Source organism: Ptychodera flava, chromosome 9 (genome assembly GCF_041260155.1).
Source record: "Ptychodera flava strain L36383 chromosome 9, AS_Pfla_20210202, whole genome shotgun sequence".
Lineage (NCBI taxonomy): Eukaryota > Metazoa > Hemichordata > Enteropneusta > Ptychoderidae > Ptychodera > Ptychodera flava.
The window spans coordinates 19,350,279-19,370,117 of record NC_091936.1 but is presented as its reverse complement, the minus strand read 5'-3'; the positions used below and the strand labels follow the sequence as shown (position 1 = coordinate 19,370,117).

The 19,839-nt window shown below is 40.7% G+C and overlaps 1 protein-coding gene across 4 annotated transcripts in view; it reads left to right on the top strand.

The window, feature by feature from the left end:
• The window catches only part of LOC139140254 (serine/threonine-protein phosphatase 6 regulatory ankyrin repeat subunit A-like), a 70,341-nt gene that overhangs the window by 313 nt on the left and 50,189 nt on the right, over positions 1-19,839 (top strand). For 3 of the 4 annotated variants that reach the window (XM_070709373.1, XM_070709370.1, XM_070709372.1), the window contains exons 2-3: positions 174-227; positions 17,886-17,969. In XM_070709373.1, coding sequence (XP_070565474.1) covers positions 174-227; positions 17,886-17,969 — 138 coding nt within the window. Of the gene's footprint in view, positions 1-32; positions 228-17,885; positions 17,970-19,839 lie in introns of those variants that run through there. The other variant, XM_070709374.1, reaches the window with a different exon arrangement.

Below are 19,839 nucleotides of genomic sequence, written 5' to 3'. Positions count from 1 at the left end.
TTTATAACTGGGCATGCCCAGATCAATCATATGACGGTCACATGGGTGACTTTAACCAATCATCATCAATAAATTTACACTGACATGGCGGCAAGGGGATAGTCCATATAGCAAGATTCTTGGAGAATTCGATCGGATTCTGACCAGCCTTGTAATTCGAACCTCTTTTTCAGATAAAATTGGATCATTTTGGAACAGAGATGGTCATCCAGCACCTGTATGATGAGGTGAGGTCGCATTTTAATCGCTGATATGGGCAATTTATTTGGCTCCGTGTAAAGCGTGTCTCTCGTGTAACTCGTCAAACTCGCTTTCCACACAGTCACTGTCAAGTTGAAACACTTTGACCTTCGGCTGCAACGTTTTCGTGATTATGTTGAATATATTGTCAGTTTTTCATATTGCAGCTGTGTAAAGACTGTCTATGTACAGTGTCATGCCAAGAGATTTACCTCCTTTTCGTACACCGCCCCTGTCGAGGCGTAGCCTCTCTCGACACTTGAAATGAAACACGGAAGTGTTCTCGTGAGGGCACTCAACTATGATCAATCACTTTGTGGAGGGACCGTGCACTTTACAACATTATCGATGCTGTCAGTTTTAGCATATGACAGTGTTTGCAGGTAGTCTGAACAACCGGAGTGTTCAATGTAAAACTGTGACATTGATGTTCGTGACTGTTCACAACTACGCTTGCGGTTGCAGAGAATTACATTAACCCTTTTCCTGCCAAGTCGGTGAAAATCCGCTTGAAATTCGGTGTAGCTAGAATCTGAGCAGCCACGGCCGTTATCCTGCCAAGGCGGTGGAAATCGGGCTACTTTTTGGTACCCCCTTTCCTGCCTAGTCGACGGAACTACGTGTAGCAAACCCTTGCTCGCGCTAGGGGTCGTTCGAGGACAGGTTTTGGGCGAGGAACGGCGTTTGCTCTCGAAATGGGTTCACAGAGAGTCCAAGGACAGGGAAAGGTGCGGAAGCTACCCAGCCAGTCCCCCACCCCGGTGGGGGACTGGTTTTTTTGGGGGGGACGAGTAGCGTACTTGGCAGGTTAGCACGTTGACGTATTCTAGCGGAGTTTGGGGTAACTTGGCTCTGAGGCACTACATAGATTGCGGCCGAAATTGACCGTCTCGGCAACGCTAATCTGTAAGGCAACCGCCTAAGACCGCCTCAGCTGGCGGTGCAATTTTTTGCCAATGGTGCGAGACGAAAATCACGGACTTGGTCCTGATTGACGGAAGTGCGGACGGATTTGACGACTCGGCTTTCTCGAAGGCAACCGCCTAAGACCGCCTCAGCTGGCGGTGCAATTTTTTGCCAATGGTGCGAGACGAAAATCACGGACTTGGTCCTGATTGACGGGAAGTGCGGACGGATTTGACGGACTCGGCTTGATTAGTCCCTGACATGGAACTGATCCGAACGGACTTGAGCGACATTTGTGAAGGGTAACCACCGCTTTTAACCGACTTGTTACCTTCTCGAAAAGACTACCCACTCAGATGTCGGACGTTGTCGGCTGCACTTGGCTCTAGACGTTCAAGCCGTGCAACGAAACACACCGCCTCAGCCTTGCCATTCAGGAACATGGCCTCAAAATTTGATACCATTGTTCACCGACTTGGCGGCTGCGGTTAGGTGCGTGAACCGTTGTTCACCGACTTGTTACGCCTATGTTGTCCCTGTGAAGTTCGGCTAACGGCCGAGTCTAACGGGAGTTGGCAGACCTGTGTTTGGTTTATACCGTAGTATGACCGACTCAGGTAGAGGTACCTGTCGGTATATTCCGAGTTTTACGCACTCGGGCGTCAATGACGGGTCGTCATCACCGCTGATGACGTAGACGTGCTGGCCACGTTATTTGAAGGAGCCATGTTTGCCCAACGGACGAGGCCGAGACAGCCGTTGACAATTTTGGCATCCTTCATCTTTGACCGCCTTAGTTGGGTAAGCCGCTCGGCAGGCGACGGTTATGACCTAAACAAGCCGCTGAAGCACTGTTCGTTGCCGTACAAGAACGAGACGGCCAGTCCATTACTGCTTAATGGGCAATCTGTCGGGTTGGCTTGTCACCGACTTGGATGACAATACGCCCTGCGCAGGCGTACTTAGAAGGGACATGAGGTTAAAGATACGGGTTTCCCACCCGTACTAAACATGGGCTTGGGCAACGTCCTTGGGTGGCAGGTGCGCATGCCACGTACCCAGCTGGACGGAATGTCAAGTTGAGATGCTAATGACATTGACTATGTTATGCTAAGTGCTCGATTGATTTGCATCGCAAATGAGTATTATTAGCATATCAAATGGTGGCGGACAGGCAATTTACATGACGGGTAGGAATGTCAGCGCCGGTTGGTGGACTGATTGCCGTAGGTCCATTATAATAACAGGTGGATGCATATATTAACACCCCTGCGTCCAATCATGTCCAGGGCTTTGTTTCCCTGTGGCTTTAAAAGGGAGGGACCTGCTAGTCTGTCGACACTGTTCCAGACATGAGCTTGACGGACCGCAAAAGTTTTCTGAAGGCGAGCAGACGACTGAAGCTCAAAGATGCAGAGTCTCCGGGCGGTAGTGGTAGCGATCGTTGTGATGTCCCTAGTAAACGTTCTAAGAAGTCGGGCAAGAAACGCTCCGTAAGGCGAAGCCATCTCCGGCTGAAAAACCCAGTGGTAAGCGTAAACGTAAGACCGATCGTTCTGCCGATGAGGATGATGACGGGTCACCGGTTGCCAGTGGTTCTCACCCGGCTGCTCCGGGAGAGACTACTTCACCTGCAGAGACTACATCTGCTCTTGTGGGAGATACTTCACCTGCACAGACTACGTCTGCTGCTGCTAGTGAGACAGTGAGTAATGAGACGGCTGATGCCATTGGTTCTCCCCCGGCTGCTCCGGGAGAGACACCACCTGTTGCTACTATGAGCCCTCATCCTGCGTCAGGAGAGGTTCCTGTGCCCAGTGCGAAAGAGCTTGAGTCCTCGTCATCAGCAGAGGCTGCCGAGCCCGCTCCTGCCATAGTTTCGTGTGCTGCGATGTCCCCGCCGAAAAAGATAGTGCGGAGGGTTCGTTATCAGGATAGCCCACCTGATTTTGAGCCAGATATGATCCTTGATGCCGCTACGGGCGAGTTCAGGCCCAGACGCCCAGACGACGGTGATATCACCGCTGAGTCCGACTCGGAGGTTGACGAGGATGCGGCAGAGGACGATGACTTTTATGACAGGCAGTACGTAGGTGAGGCAAGCTCTGACGACGATGATGACGCTGCTGCTGTGTTGGCGGAGGACGACACACCTCCTGTCTGGCGTATGTCGGAGACTACCGATGCTAATATATTTGAGGAGACCAATTTTGACCATGAGAGAGGACCGACTTTCACCTTGCCCAGCCACGCCCGTGAGCTCGATTACTTTTTTAAGTTTATTCCAGCTACACTGATCAGATTGGCCAAGGACGAGACTAATAAATACGCCAAATTCCACCAGCGACATATCGCTAGGAAAATAGATAAATACTGGCGTAACGCTGACTACCGAGAGGTGCAGGCGTTCATTGGCGTCTTAGTCTGTATGGGTATCGACCGTAAATCATCAGTGGAGGATTATTGGTCTAGCGATCCCTTTCTGAGAAACCAGGGTATTTCTACTGTGATTACCCGCAGTCGCTTTCAGCAGCTTATGCGATACTTTCATCTGGCAGACCCAGAGAACGATCCACGTCGTGATCCTGATGAGGCACGCCGCCGACGTCGGTGTCAGGAGGATCCCCTGTATAAAATCAATCCATGGATGGAGCCCATAGTTGACCGGTGCGTAAATAATTATAAGATGGGTAGAGAGATCTCCATCGACGAGGGCATGGTGCGATTTAAGGGCCGTTCTAAATTTAAGCAGAGATTACCGCATAAGCCTGATCGAGACGGTTTCAAGATATGGCAGCTGTGCGACTCCACCACTGCATACATAGCTAACTTTGCACCGTACCTAGGTGTGAAATATCGGGATCGGACTGATGGGAGACGGCAGGAGCGAGGTGTGGTGAAAAGAATTACGATGGAGCTGGTCCAGCCATTCTGTGGATATAATCACAGCCTATTCTGTGATAGCCTGTTTAGCACGGTCGTTACTGCTAGAGAGCTGATGGAGACCGGGATCTACATGGTCGGGAGTTTCAACCGCCGTAATCGTCGCACCATGCCCCCTCAATTAATTCCGCCGGGTAAGAGGAAGCGCCTTCCTCTGTCTGTTGGGGATATGAAAGCCACGACCAGAACGGACTCTCGTCTTAACATCACTGCTTATCAGGATAGTAACGCTCAGGTGCTGATCTTGAATACGGTCTATCCACCCTTGGAGTGCGTGCCAGTGGGGGAGGGAGACGAGCGGCGACAAGTGCCTCTGTCGCTGTATAATTATCGCCGGTACATGGGAGGCGTCGACCGAGCCAACCAGAAGCGCAAGTACTTTCACACTGGGCGCAAGAACCACAGATGGTGGACATATCTGGCATGTTACCTGATTGATGTTGCCCTGGTAAATGCATATATATGCTTCAAGCATGTACACCCTGATAGTAAGCTGACCCATAAGATGTTTCATCTGCGTGTCGGGAAACAACTCATTGGCGGTTATTGTGGGCGATCGCAGCCCAGTGTGAGAGAGGTCGAGGCCACTGTTTCTCTTGCCTCGTACATCAATCCACAAAATCAGCCGTTGTCAGCCGTTTGGAGGGGCGGCAGAAATGCTGTAAAGTATGTAGCAGAGAGGGTAAGACCACTGCGAGCGGACGACTGTCTGAGACGTCCAAAGGATGTAGTCTGTGCGGGGTTCATCTTCACGAGGGCGAGTGTTTTGCGGCTTTTCATCATCGCATGATGCTACGAGGTAAGAGGAGCATTGGCGTGCAGACCTCTACTCACACAGCCCCGACGACACCCATCAGCAAGAGAACCCGACGTAAATAACGGACAGGGGACAGCTTCGCCTAACAGTGGCTTGACTGTATTCTGAACACGGACCATGATCACATTTTGAGCACGGTTGTGCCGTTTGTTTGTGCTTTACGATCCCGCTGATTGTAAATTGAAACACGGATTATTTTGTACAATCCCCGATTGTAATCTTTGTAACACGGACCATGCACTCGGACGTCGAGAACAGACTCTGAGATTTATTATTCGGCATAATGTAAATTATTCCCGAATAAAATACTATCTATGGATCGCATATTTTCGTTTTGTTTTGTTTTGTTTAGACGGATTATTTTGTACAATTCCCCCTATTATAATTTTTGAAACACGGATCTGCCACCCCGATTGTAATTTTTGAAACACGGACCATGCACTCGGACGTCGAGACAGACTCCGAGATTTATTGTTCGGCATAATGTAAATTATTCCCGAATAAAATACTATCTATGGATCGCATATTTTCGTTTGTTTTGTTTTTACCCCACTTTCGTTTTTGGCAGATCCGTAAGGACGCTATAGTAATGGATGAACGTGCGTTGTATCACGTGGGAGGGGCACAGCCCAACGGAGGCTGTGCTCGTGCGACGTAGACGTTGTACCAACCATCTGTCGTTGGGGTTAGTGCATAGAGCAGTTGCACTGTCCAGAGCTAAGGTGGTACAAAACTGCACCTTAGTAACAACTGCACAACTAACCTGTTAGGAAACGGTAACACTAACGAGCTAAGTGTTCACTGAACTGGCCAAACTACGTACACGCCTTCCTTCAATGGCGGAACTATGTCGTTGACACTACGTCAAAGCAGACTGCAATGTGCGACTCTTCCAAGTCGTTCAAAGTACGTGGCCAAGTGACACAACCCAGGGGAAACAGGACAGGTTTGAGGGTGCTCCCGCACCCATAGCACTAACCCCTGGGTCTTCTACTAACCCACGAGAGAGGTGACGTTTCCCCGGTGTGGCCGTGCGTGCCGGCGAACGAGCTTTACTTCCGCGAAAGTAAGCTAGAAAAGGGCATAAAAGTGCACGTCCCCCGGGGCAAACAACGCCCGTGACCTCGTCATTTCTGGACACACCTCATCAGCGGTTGCCCCTCTATACGGGCATGCAAAAATTTTTGAAGTCTAACACGTATATGGTCGGTAATCGTACCCCGAAAATGCGGTATTTTCCCGCCAAATGCCTGGCAGGAAAGCGTGCAGGAGAGCCTATCTTCTGTAGACACGGAAAAGGGGGCCGGTTTTGACCGACTTGGCAGGATAACGGACAGGGGCGCTCGGCAGGAAAAGGGTTAAAGCAACATTCACACCAATGACATGTCAACTGGACTGATCGTCTTTCAACCCTTTGCCAAATCTGAATCACCACCCAAAGGCAATGCACTTGCTGTGTCCCAGTTTTCAATTGTTGTCAGCAATAACACACATGCATTACCCCAGCGTGACGCCTAAAACCTGTCACAGACCCATTAATTACATTTGTCAATTGTAAATAGCACACCTGCAGTGGGCACTAAATAAATTATGGTATAAAAACGCCACCTCATATACTCATGTCATAGCTATAACTTTTGGCATATCACTGTAGGTTTTAAGCAGAGTAGGAGTAAATATCAGGTAACAACCTCCATGGTTTAAATGTACTTGTAATATTTTATGTTTTTTTTATTGATTCTATTTATTTATTTATAGTAGACCAGGGTTAAGGTCCATAGAAATACAAACTTTCAAAAGTAACTATAATTAAATTGAAAACAGGAAAACTCACCCAAAGCATATGATCAGTCGCAAAACTGTAAACTGTACCATATCAGTGAAGTGAACGTGTATGTATAAACACTTTTAATGAAATAAGTAAATATGTTTTTTTTCTACCCTCCGCTGTACACTTTTCATACTTCTTCACTGCTGAAGACCATTTGACTTGTTTGGAAGGAAAGATAGAGAGTAATAAATGATGCCTGTTGGTTTTGAGTCAAGACAATTCGCACTAAAACCAGGTCGCCCAACACAACTTCGTCTCAAAACCGTTTCGTACAAAATCCACCTTGTCACAGGTACATTTTCCTACTTTGTACCAAGACAACTTCACCCAAGTACCATGGGCTCATTACTTTCCTAGGGCATTTTGGCTAGAGTGAACCTCTTGTTCTCAAAAAAAAACATAAACTGTAGAATTAGAAAGAAAAGAACAATGCAAATGTGCCAGTAAAACTGCATGCACATGTACAATCATAGCCTAACGAGTATTTAATTATCGTGCCAAAAGCATCCAGCAATGAAAGCAGTGTTTTCCTACATGTTTCTACTGCTACTAGAAGAAGACGCCACAACTGGTGCGGTACCCTGTACAGAAGTACATAGTTTCTTCATATGTGTTCACTTTTAAGACTTCAATCATGGGATAGATGGGGAATGAAATCCCCATGGGCATTGGTAGGTTACGATATTTTCAGCTTTACTGGTCAGCAACAGTGTAGGACGAATCAGAGTTGTTGTGAGGATGAAATGGTTTGGGGGCGAAGAGGTTATGGTAAGAGGTCATTTGGTGTGAGGTGGTTTTTCATGCAAGATGATGTAGTGCATCTTGGTGGAAAACGTTACTGTTTGTAATTTAGATCATCATCAATTAAATTCGAAGGGGTGGAATATAAAAAGAAGAATTCACGATGAAGGAAATGGAAATTCACTGTGAGTTGCCTCATGGTCGCTTCTTGGCTGATAACCATCATTTTCTAGCATTTTCTGTGGACTTATCCACTGTGGAGCTGTATCATTGCCCTATCTTTGATTGAGTGGCCAAGACGAATAAAAAATGAATTGTTTCTTCTTATTTTTGGGAATTAAACCAGGTTCATTATCATTATAAGTTTATCAGCAAAGAATATTAGCTAGTATTACCAAAACCATGAAAATTCATTTTATTGTTGTTTTTTCAAGTGGAAATGTTGGATATTAAATGGATATACAGTTACCCTAAATCAATTACCCTTTGACGTTGAAATGTGACAAATGCCAAAGCAGAGTGAGGATAATTGGAAAAGCAAAGATGGAATGTTTTTCATTGAATAGTCAGTTTGAAAATTGAAATAAATTTCCACAAAAAACAGCTTTTGACCGTCATTTGTTCAGGTTAGCCAAGGTAACAAAGTGTAAAAGTGATCTTGACGTTGAAGTGGACACCTATGATTAATTGACCACTGATAACTGCAATGTCCCTGTACTTTCAAGGTGCAATGACTTTTAGAATGTCAGCAATACCAGTTAATCAAGCATGGACGTTCAACATGTTCTGTAAACAAACTGAATGTTGAAAGGCATGGCCAAAGATGGGTGACCGCAAGGATTCTCGTAAATGTACAATTATTTATTACAAGCCTATCAAATTTAGTCCCCCAAAAAAGCACTGAATTAACAAAAGAATCATACCAACATTCGGTGAAATCTGATGTGAAGATAAAATGTAACCTCTGGCAAACAATCATAATTTTCCAATAGAGAAGTATTTGACAAGGACATTTTATAAACATTGCATAATGTTATTGCTGGACTTATTGATTTTTGATTTAAGAATCTTCACTCTGTTTGTGTAGAGAGGACATAATGTGATGCAAAGTGGTTCAGTAAATATTGAAATATCTCTATTGCTTTTCATCTTCACTGTAAAAAAAAAATGGCGCTAGTTTTTACATGCAATTCTTTTACCAGATTTCTTCCTGTTTGCTTCGAGACATGCATGACATTTAGACATTTCAGGTAAACAAGATACTGCACAAAGGCAGCATAAATTTTACAGGAGTACCAGAATAATGAAGCAGTAATATTATAACCAGGACATCAGCCAACTACTTTGCTGTTCATCAGAGCTTGATGTAGAAAATACTCTGTAATTATAACCTACATTTTTCAAATTTTATGCAAATAAATGAAAAATGATGCCCATCAATATGGTGATCACCAGGTGATGACGGCAGATTGAAAAAACCAACAGTGAAATACGACTAGTCAGAGCTCAGAATGATCTTATTAAAATTTGATCTTTCCATAGACCCTAAAATATTTTCCTTTGAAGGAAAATGGTTTCTATTGTCTATGGACAGAGCCTGGTGCTAACTATTAATTAAGTACTATATTAACAGATTGTTTCAGTTAGTTTACAGTCATGTTCCTTTTACCGGTGGAACTCTGCTAATATTTCTGTTACAAAAGGAATGTTACTCATTGGATGATAATCATTACATTAATATACCAGTATATTGATGGCGCAAAAACAGTGATCTGATTGTGGAGGTGTGAAAATAACTACTATATTCGCAATATAGCACAGTTTGAACACCTATGTGGTCTCAGCAAGAGAAATATTCCTTTTCTGACATTTAATATAAGAATTTCAATGTACTATTACGATACAGCAATAAACCACTATAGCAACAGGTATACCATTCAGTTTTGACCAATTCGCACCATACTGTATATACACTAGCTATTACTCATGCATATACGTCATTAACTGGTGAAATCTTGTATTATACCATTGCTACTGTAGGTGGTGGTGTGTGAACATAATTGTAAGTGATGCTGCTAATGTCTTAGTGTGAACGGTCGTCATGGGGGTTTTGTGTTTTTCTACACCTTCATCCTGGTTTCAGAGCATGCAAGAAAGTAGCCTGCCTGGCATAAGTGGCAAAAGGCTTTTTGCACCTCTCTTCATCATCAGTCCATCAATCAGTGTTTGGAAAGACTGTTGATGTCATTGCTGCTGAACTTCTCAAGGCCTTTCAGGTTGAAATGCCATGTATGCATGAAATCAGGCAGGTGAAAGGGTGTAGAGTCATCCATTCAGAATTAGGAAATGTGATTTTTCTCTGCAGAGAAACAGAGCTTGTCATTCATACAAGACTATAAAATACAATGAAGAGGTTTCCTTTTCCTTTTGGAACTCTTCCCTCACATCATTGCCAAAAGTAATGTCTTCACTCTGTCTCCTCAACAATTTAATTTTATGTGTGACCTGTTTTGTGGCCAAATTGTTGACTCAGCTATTTGAAATGTGTGAACAAGTCAAATTATATTGACAGTTGTTGTGAAGAGCTCGCTGCTCCCACGGGAATGCTGTCATCTGGGTTGCTTTGAAGGCTTGAAATGGACAGAAATTAAGAATTCTTAAGTAAGGTAGAATGCAGCATTGTGATAACGATGAGACTGTGCCTTTAAATAGAAACACCCATATACTAATTCTGAATTCAGTATCAAAATGCCAACTGAAACTTGGCTCTCACCATTCAGCCATACAATAACTATAGCATAATTTGACACAGATATTTTTTCAAACGAAACTTAATATTATTCAGTAAATTTTCAATATGATCTATTGGTATTCCAGTATTAGAGTATGAATGTTACATTGGTAATCCCATGTTATACCGGTATGTTGATGTTATTGTCATTAGAATTGAAACTGCTGCATGCTAATGTAGGAGAGATAAATAAGTTAAATATTTATCAGTCTTCTTTTTGGACTATTTGAAAACCTTTGACTTGAGTCCACTTCTTGGAAATATAACTCCATGCATCAAGCCATGTGCTGCAGTCCTCTCAGACAGTCTGTGATGGTGTGTTTGGCCTCGCCATCTTCTGATGTTCATAATATTTTTGGTTGTGCTGTCTTATTGCAAGAACCTTATACATAATCAATACATCTTCCAAAAAACAAATAAATTGTGCTGTTCCTATAACATGGTTTTCAAAAATAGAGTAGGTAGGTCGGCAGGGATATTTTTTTCAAAAATATTTTTATTTTTAAGTATGCAATTTTCAGGGTTCAGAGCAATCAAAAACTGGCCACAACATCCCCCAAAAAACTTTTCATACATATAAAAGGAATAAAAAACATAAAAGAATTCCTCATTCAAGCAAAAATCAAATGCCAGGTAATGAATGCATGATTTTATGGGTTTTTTCTTTCTTTTTTTTTTACTCTATGTTTACGTAGCTTTAAAAAGTTCAGGGTCGGCAGGTAAAAAGAGGGTACCGGTAGGTTTGGTTATCGGAACGGCACAATTTTTTTTACTCGCCCTTAGAGCATGTGGCTCTTCAAATTTCAAAATTTATTGATTCATGCTGTGATCCAAATATATGTACTTGTATGCCCCACTGATCCTAAGTGCTGTTTCCATTTTGCTTTCAAAGATTCATCTTGCATTTGATAGATACTCCAAGGTACTGTTTCGTCCTTTCTTCCCTGTTTATGCTCAATGCAAATAAATTCCTTTGTCATGGCATGGGTGTACAGGAGAGTCTCAAATGTGGTGCTCTGACTAAAGTTACTCTCCAGTTGAACGAAACTTGAGATATGTTTAAGTTGGTGTGGTTTTACAAAAATGAGTTTGGTTACCAGATTTCGCTCTACCAGCCTTGATCTCCAGCAATGTTGGAGTCAGGTTCATTTACCATTCTTTCATCATATCAGTGTAAACATTTTCCAAGTTCATATAACACTGTCCCTAATACTTCGAAACATGAAATAATTTTACCATAGAATCCTGCAGTCTGATGACCCATGAGTCTTACAAAGTTCAGTGAATAATATTTACATGGAAACAAATGGTTAAAATCTTAGCTTTCTTCCTGCAACCTGGAAGTAAAAGAAATTATTTATTTATGCAGTGTTTACTCAGTGTGGTTATTCAGCTATGCTCAGACATTCCATCGATCACTCACAAATCACCGGCACTCAAACATAGCAATGGACCGTCCATCCACTGAGGACACCTACGGTATTCACTGTCTTTGTATGAACGTTACCTTTTCATTTCCAAGGTTAGGAGGCCTCTTGTCTTTGTGTAAGGAAAGTCAAAGTACATGTAAATTGGTTTGCTCTATGCAGATGACCCCCTTTGCAAAATCTTGTCAATGTCACAGTATTCTTTTGGCAGCAAACTAGTTTCAAGGGACTTAACCACACCAGTATGTCGGTGCTTCCAGGGCGTGGAAACATTTATCACAAATCTGGTAGTTACAAGAATATTGAAAATAAATGTGCATTGTAAATGCTGTCAGTCTTCAGCTTGTAAACTGCTTCCATTCCATTACAAATGTGTTTTTCTGATCATTCTATATCAGCCCAATGCAAGTAAGTCAGAAATCATATCCAGAATGTCAAACTTCTCAGAACCCTATCAATTTTTATTTTCTGAACAGAAGAAGAATATATTTCAGAGAAGTTATCATGAAATATCATCTGCCTGGCCTTCGTTATCAGTAAAGTCATACATGTATTATAGCGCACTCTGTCAGCCTGAAGGGATGATGAAGATAAATTCATTTCACAATTTTCATGATAATTATGTTGGCCCTGCGGTACATGTAGTAATATGATAGACATGAAGAATTATGCATCCACTGGATTCATACAACTGGATTGCCATATTCTCAAAATATGTCAGTGTTTGTGCAGGGAAGACAATATTCAAGTGTGTGTAAATATTTACTTGGGTAAGGACCCTCAAAAATAAGTGTGTGTATGTACATTTGTGCATATCCACCATTTATGTTGCAAGAACCCACCTTTATCATCAAAATTATTCCTTTCATACGGAAGTGTTTAAATTAGAAATTGCAATGTAATTCATGATATATTTCACTGTATTATTAAAATAAAATTACCTTTCACCTGTATTTTCACACACGATATGTCACATCATGTGTACATTGGCATGTCCTGTAAATACTATTTGCTGACTATATAAACATACAACTGACTCAACTTAGCTTCAGATTCCCAATGAAAATTTCACTGTCCTGTTCTGAAAGAGTGAAAGGGCCAGAAATGTTTGAAAAAGTGGGGGAAAACACTGAACTTCTGTTTCCGTGTAACAATCATTTCCTCCCGTTAAACTTGCATAGTACACAATATGGAACATGGCACAATAGCAAGTTCGTTTATGTACAGTTCACATTTATTAACAGATGTATACAGAAAAGTTATTTCACACTGATGAACAAGAACTGAAAATAGAAATTGGAAACATCAACTTTTTTCTTTTAAACCAAAAGTAAATTTTTAGTACCGTTTCAGATGACAGTAAAATGTGAAATATCATGCTCTCATATTTTCTTGTCAGTGCACAGAAACCCACAGAGAACAAAATGATTGACGCAGAATACCATTTGTGCTGTAAAACACGTTTGTGCTCTACTTCCAATTAAGAGAGTGCAAATATATGTACTTACCGGAGAAATATGAACAGTACCATAGAAAATTAAAAAGTACAGGGAAATTGTCTTTTGATTTACAGGCATACACAACATTTGCCAGAAATGATCTTATTCATAGTGCAAATGGCTGATATAACTGTAGAAACAGGCCACTGCGTTGCTCAGAAAACTGTGAAAAGTCAACGTAACTCTGATCTCGGTTGTCAGGGCTGTTTGCAGTAAAGATAAAGAGGACAGTGTCTTCAAAAATTTGGACTGGATTCATGGAGTCCAGTCCTGGTTTCAGACTTGCCATTGAAGAGGCAGGCAACATTCCCTGTAGAATGGTTACTTTATGTATACCTCATCTGGATTGTCCTAGGTGATTCTCCATCTCTCCATGTTTGGTAGCACACGACAATACTATACGTGCTGAGTCCAGTATCAAGGGTTTCGATAAGTTCAAGCACAAGCACAGTCCCTTAGCCGCAAGTTCTGTGACCGTGCAAATTGCAATACTATAAAACATGCCAGTCCAGCAGTTGTGACATAAACCGTCAGATGATAAACGTTTCCCATCTCTGGAATGCTGTCACATTGACAATACATTCCTCAGATATTTTTGCCATTGTTTATTCATGTCTCATATTTCACAAGTTTTTGACAAAATGAACTCTACAGAAAAGTCTTTGCAGCTCCCTACATATACATGTAAGTGTTTATTGGAATAATGCATGTCAGAATGACACATATGCACTAGTAAATTATCCTTACATTTTTTACCAGTCGTTTTATGTTCTTTTGTACTCCACGCAATCAATGAATTTATTGACATTACATCCTGAAAAATTTTAAGTATTACTACAAAATAAAAGCTACAGAAAAATTCAGGTCTGTGTAGTTTAATGGGCTGTTTGAAATATGGCAATGCAACAGTGATCCATATTTTCTGAATTGCTGGTATCAAGATTTACAATACTCAAGTATCATGTCATATATTTCAAAATTAATGTCATCAAGTTACCAAAATACCACTGAATGGATGTCTGCAACCAATTGTACTTAAGGGCTATAGCACAGAAAAAGTGAGAAAGATTGTTAAACAGTGTACCGTATAGTGTACAAAGATAAAGAATGTTGCCATCCTCGCAAACTATCTATCAAACTACAAGTTTCATCTCATTTGATAATCATTGACTAAATGTCACATCAGTACACATACTTTTACTATGGATGTGTTTGGGATTTTCGAAATCTCAAAATGGCAGCAACAATTTACAATTGCTTTGAACAGAACTCACATTTTGTGAGACATCATGATCACTTATTAGACATTCCACAAAACTCAACCCCTTTGGAAGGGGATCTGTACAACATACATGTACTGTTCTCAGACACACCAGTGCAGTAACCAGTATTTTGTCACAGGGTTTGTATGCACTCAGAAAGTTGCCGGGCTTTGAAATCATTCCTTTAAAAGTCCCTGTAAATTTGTAACTCCTAGAAAAAAGAACATTCACTTTCTGAAAGTCTTGGAAATTTGGTTCTGCTTTACATGCTCCATTGACATTTTGATTTTGACCCAAGTACCGGGTGATCCCACCTTGAAATTGGCATTGTACATCAGTTGCTACCAATGCCAGGAATTTTTGTTCACACTGAGCATGTGGACCCGTAAACCAGAACCATTCTATATCAGTATTGTTTGCCTATTCTGGTATTTTAAGTTGCAAAAAAATTACATCATAGGAAATGTTCACAGGTATTGTTCCCAAATTGATGTACATATTGAATAAAATCTGACAATATTGCAGGTACAATATTAATTAAATACACGCCCGGTTTAACCGAGATCGATACCAAATGTTGTAATTAATTTGATTGAACTAACAATAGTTAGCAATGGAGCCTCAAATGTGATTAGGGATGTAAAACAACTACAGTATCATATATCATTTTCAGTGTTTTCAGACCTTGCTTGTTGAACATACCCACAAATAGCGAATCTGTTTTGAAAAAATTCAACCACATCTACATGGAACAGATTAAAGGAATTCAGATTTTAAAAAAATTCAGCACCAACCAATATCATGATGTACTGAAGGAGTGAAAATCATTAACAAAGCCAGAATTATCTAATCATTTCGAATAATTTTGAAGGATCTATAAACATAAAATACATCGGTTTGATATATCAAATTTTGGACTGACTGACGAAAAAGTGTCATGCCAATGAAAAGTCCTTTTCAAAGTTCTGCTATGTCAGCAGATGTGTATTGACACATAATGTAGCCAGTATTAATTATAACTGCAGTATTTATATAATCTGACACAAGAGTAGTCTGAAAATTTCATGAAGACAAATAGATCGAATAGCAACGTACAGTAATGCATACTTGGCTCATCAAAATGATAGAGACTGACAGCCTGTTGTAATATACCTGCAGTAAATGCTATATATTCACTCAAATTCATAGTCGTTATGATTGTCTAAAAGAGAAAACAAATGGTATTGAAACTATCATTTATCTGTGGCTGGTTGCCATGATGGGTTAAATTTTTGGAGGTCGTATTAAAGTTGTAAGGACTTTCTTTTATAGCAGAGAGGAAAACCACTTCAAGGCCAGCAATGGAACCCATTTACTGCCATAGTATTATCAACTGTGTAAAAGTGTTACATTCAACAATACAATGTACAAGTTGCAATAATAATAGACTATGAATGTCTAAGAAGACAAAAATGTCATTTTATGCATGAAAAAATGTGGAGGAAAATTTTAAAAATTTTTGACAGAAAATATACATTGCTTTCAATAAAAAACCCTTGATATGCTCAGTATAATTTCCAAGAAAGAGTTTGCCTTTTCAATAGTGTTAGGAAAAATATACACTTTACAAAGTTCCGGTATATTATATCCATGGCTTTATATGATTAATGTTCATCAAAGTGATCTAGGACAAAAAAATGTCAGTACATGATTTGCATCATCGTCTTGCTTTACAACAATTTCATAGAGAAATCAGGTATCAGTCAACCGGATTTATTTCCCCCCATGTCCAGGCTGCAACATTTCCCGACATCTTTTAGAGCTTTATTACAGCAGTCGCCGGTCCCACCCTCACCCCTACCCACTCACCTGCAGAGGTCAATTTTAAGTGTAAGGTAGTTGTGTGCATGATTTTATATCACCAAGATTTATGAGTATTCTCTGAGCTATTATCAAGCCCTTTGTTACAAAGTATTTCTTCCTCTTTCCATAGGAATGCGATAATTGCATTTTCCCTATTAGCACCAAAGTATGATTTTAATGACAATCAGGAGATGAGGCTGCTATTGTTAATGACATATTTTATTGTGAAACATGAACTGTTAGCAGTGTTAGACACACTGGCTAGTTGGCTACCTGTCTTTGCAAGCCTGTAGAGGTCACATTTAGCTGATTTAGGTTGATTGACGGGTGTCTTTACCCAGTTACTGCATTCACAGACCGGCTGCCTGTCTGAGCAGACCCCAATCTAAAAATATCCTACTTCGCTGTATGCTGTGAGATATGTGTAGATAGTCAGTGAACCGTAGAGCTCTGTGCTGAGCAGTCGCTGCTGTAGGCGTTCTCTTCTCAGCTCTGTCTCACGACACTGAAATCCAGCTGTGGACTTTCTCGGTTTTAATATCAAGATAACAAGGCTTTTGGTCCGAGGTTTACTTATACAGACAAGGCTAGCATGGAATGCAGTGGTTCTTTGTTACCAGGTTGATGTGTGACGCTGAGGACAGAATTCTGCGGACACTGATATCACAGCCGCTGCACTCCGGTGATAATGGTGTGATTTCCTCCACACGTTATGTAATACATAACACGTAGCTCATAATTCCGTTCATCCACAACACTGAGAATTAATCCAGCCACAGCGGATATCTATCGCAGACTGACTTGCGATAAGGTTTATGAGCGAGCTAAATATTGTGCCAGATAAGCTCAGTCTACCAATGGTCAAGGTAGCAGTGGTCCATAGTGTGAATGGTAAACGGAGATAACGTGAAAAAGAGAAATTTACATTGCTTGATGCATAATATACCACCTCTCTTCAAGCATGGAATTATTATAATTTCATACAACGCACTACTGCTGTAGAATACCCTTGGTAAACCCTATGGTCTTCATCTATTTATTTACATGCAGGAACGGATGTTATATATATGTTGATATATATTTAAACCCTGTGTGTTAAATATACATTTACTGTCACAGTGTGGTAATTCACACGAGTTCAACACAGGAGCCCATAGTCTGTCATATTGTACATGAAGAGAGCACGTCATTTTGAGTAATAGCTGCTTTGCCTCGGAAGAAGAATGCAGAAATCAATATTGGCATGTGTCATTGAACTTTAGCTTGGCTTGTAATTGAGCCAGTGGACTTTATGAATATTTGCTGCTGGCAAAAAATTTTTTTGTCTCGTGATGATGACTCGTGATTACTAATGAATGACAGGCAGCAAGGATGTGGCTCTGACAAGTACAAGTTCATCTGTCTGCGAAACGGCTCATCTTCCAGACTTCCCTTTCCGAAATTCCCAGCCTTCTACACTCTGCGGTGAAACCGCATGGGATGCCTCCTGACACACTTGCACAGCGTCCCACATGTTGTACTGACATTCACACCAGGGAGGAACGTTAGCATCGCCAATCAACATGTTTTGTTTGTCTCTACCACAGCCACCGATAGTACAAGCTGTGTTCCACGGGGATGCTGATGAGGTCAGAGCTCTTATTTATAAAAAAGAAGATGTAAACATTCAGGTAGGTACTTATATTTTCTCAGTATGTCATTGTGAAATGGTTGGTATGTACATCGTTCGTAATGATACTGTTCGTACATAAGCTTATACATGTGTGTGTATAACTCATTACCCTGTCAAACGTTTGAATTCGCGTTTTGACAACTTTACATGTATTAATCTGTTTTGCAATGAAAGTTTACAGCCCTGAATATAGGCATAGCAATAATAATTTCTATTCACGCTTCATTTGCTAATTAATTATAATGTTGATGATCAATTTGTTTTGGTTGAATTCAATTTCTTGTCTTGGAAAGGGTTGAGTAGTGTGGTTTGTTTTTTGCCAGTAAATTTTTTTTATATATATGTCAAAAGATTTAGCCTACAACAAATATATTGAAAGTGTGCTGTGAAATTTCAATCAAACATAATTCCAAGACGCTAATCTATCAATTACTGTAAATTGACTCTATGGATGGGAGCAACAAAACCTCCACAGAAGCTTTGTAATTGCAGAGTGGCTACACTACACATATGCAAAGCTGGCTGTACCATCCATTTAGCAGTACCAGCATTATTTTACATGATTGTACATCTCTCTCCAGCTGGTTTTACAGATGCGCTGCTCCCAGAATTATGTACTTGTACCAAGGGTATTATATTCCCCAGGGTTTCAAAGTTTATTACTACAGAAAAAAAAAAATCAGTCAGAAAGAGAGAGATTCATGTAGGCTGTAATATGTGAAGAGAACTGCATTTATCACTGTCAGAAGCATGCTTGTGCAAATGTGCATGATATACGGTATACTGTAAAGACTCGTGTAAGATGCAAAAAATTTATGTGGCAAGTAGAGTGATATCCATTTTCTACTCAAACACCCATTCCAGAACACCAGCTGCAGTTTCTTTTATCCCCGTGATCATCGTAAACGGAAAATTGCAGGAGAAATGAAGCGTAACATACGATGTTGATGAATAAAAAGTACATGACACATATTTTCTTAAATTCCTATCTGTTTAATGTACAACTAGGTCATTGTGCCTCCTGGTTGGGAAAAAAAATAGAATTCAAGAAATAAAAATAGATAGCTGTGAAATTTGTACCTCCTCATGTCCTACACCCTTAAGTTAACATTACTCAAATACTACGTTTGGGGCTTGCATGGTAGTTGAGTTTGCAAACAGAGCATTGGGTGAGAGATAATGAAATTTTTTTGCGTATTTTTGGCAACCCTTTCATCTCCATTTCCCAATGTAGAGGTCCAACTTTGCCATAGAAAACCATAGGATTGGAACAAACCATACTGATGAAAGGGTTAAAATTTGCCATCTAAAGTCTTAGTAGCACGATGTTGTGATTTCAAGTTTTGTACCCTTGGTGCACTTGTACCCAGACCATTACATGTATAGCATTACTCCGAGCATTTTTGCTGTACTTGAAAAATGTGTCATACATCTTGATGGGGTCAAAGGTCAAGGTGTCACTTACCACCTGTGTGAAATGCTTGAAATTAACATTTATCAGGTTTTCTCGCCATGTGATTTTTAGAAATAGACAGATTATGATGGATGGAATTTTTTTGGTGCAGGACTCCAATAGTATAAGTGACTAGGCAAATTAAATGGGTGCATGTGTACTGTGTATTCTTCATGTATATATACGCATGTAAAAAATGATATTGAAATTGAAAATACACATACACTATGTTTTTGTACATTTGGATCATAGAGGTGTTAAAGCCTTTTTTTGTCATTTTCATCGACATATTATAGAATTACATGATTCATAGGAAGCATATAACCTTTTTATGCACAGTTTGTGAAAATGTGCCTTGGTTTCAAAAGGTTTTGTCGTTCAAATGAACAGTAACCATGTCACTGGCTCCTTCAAT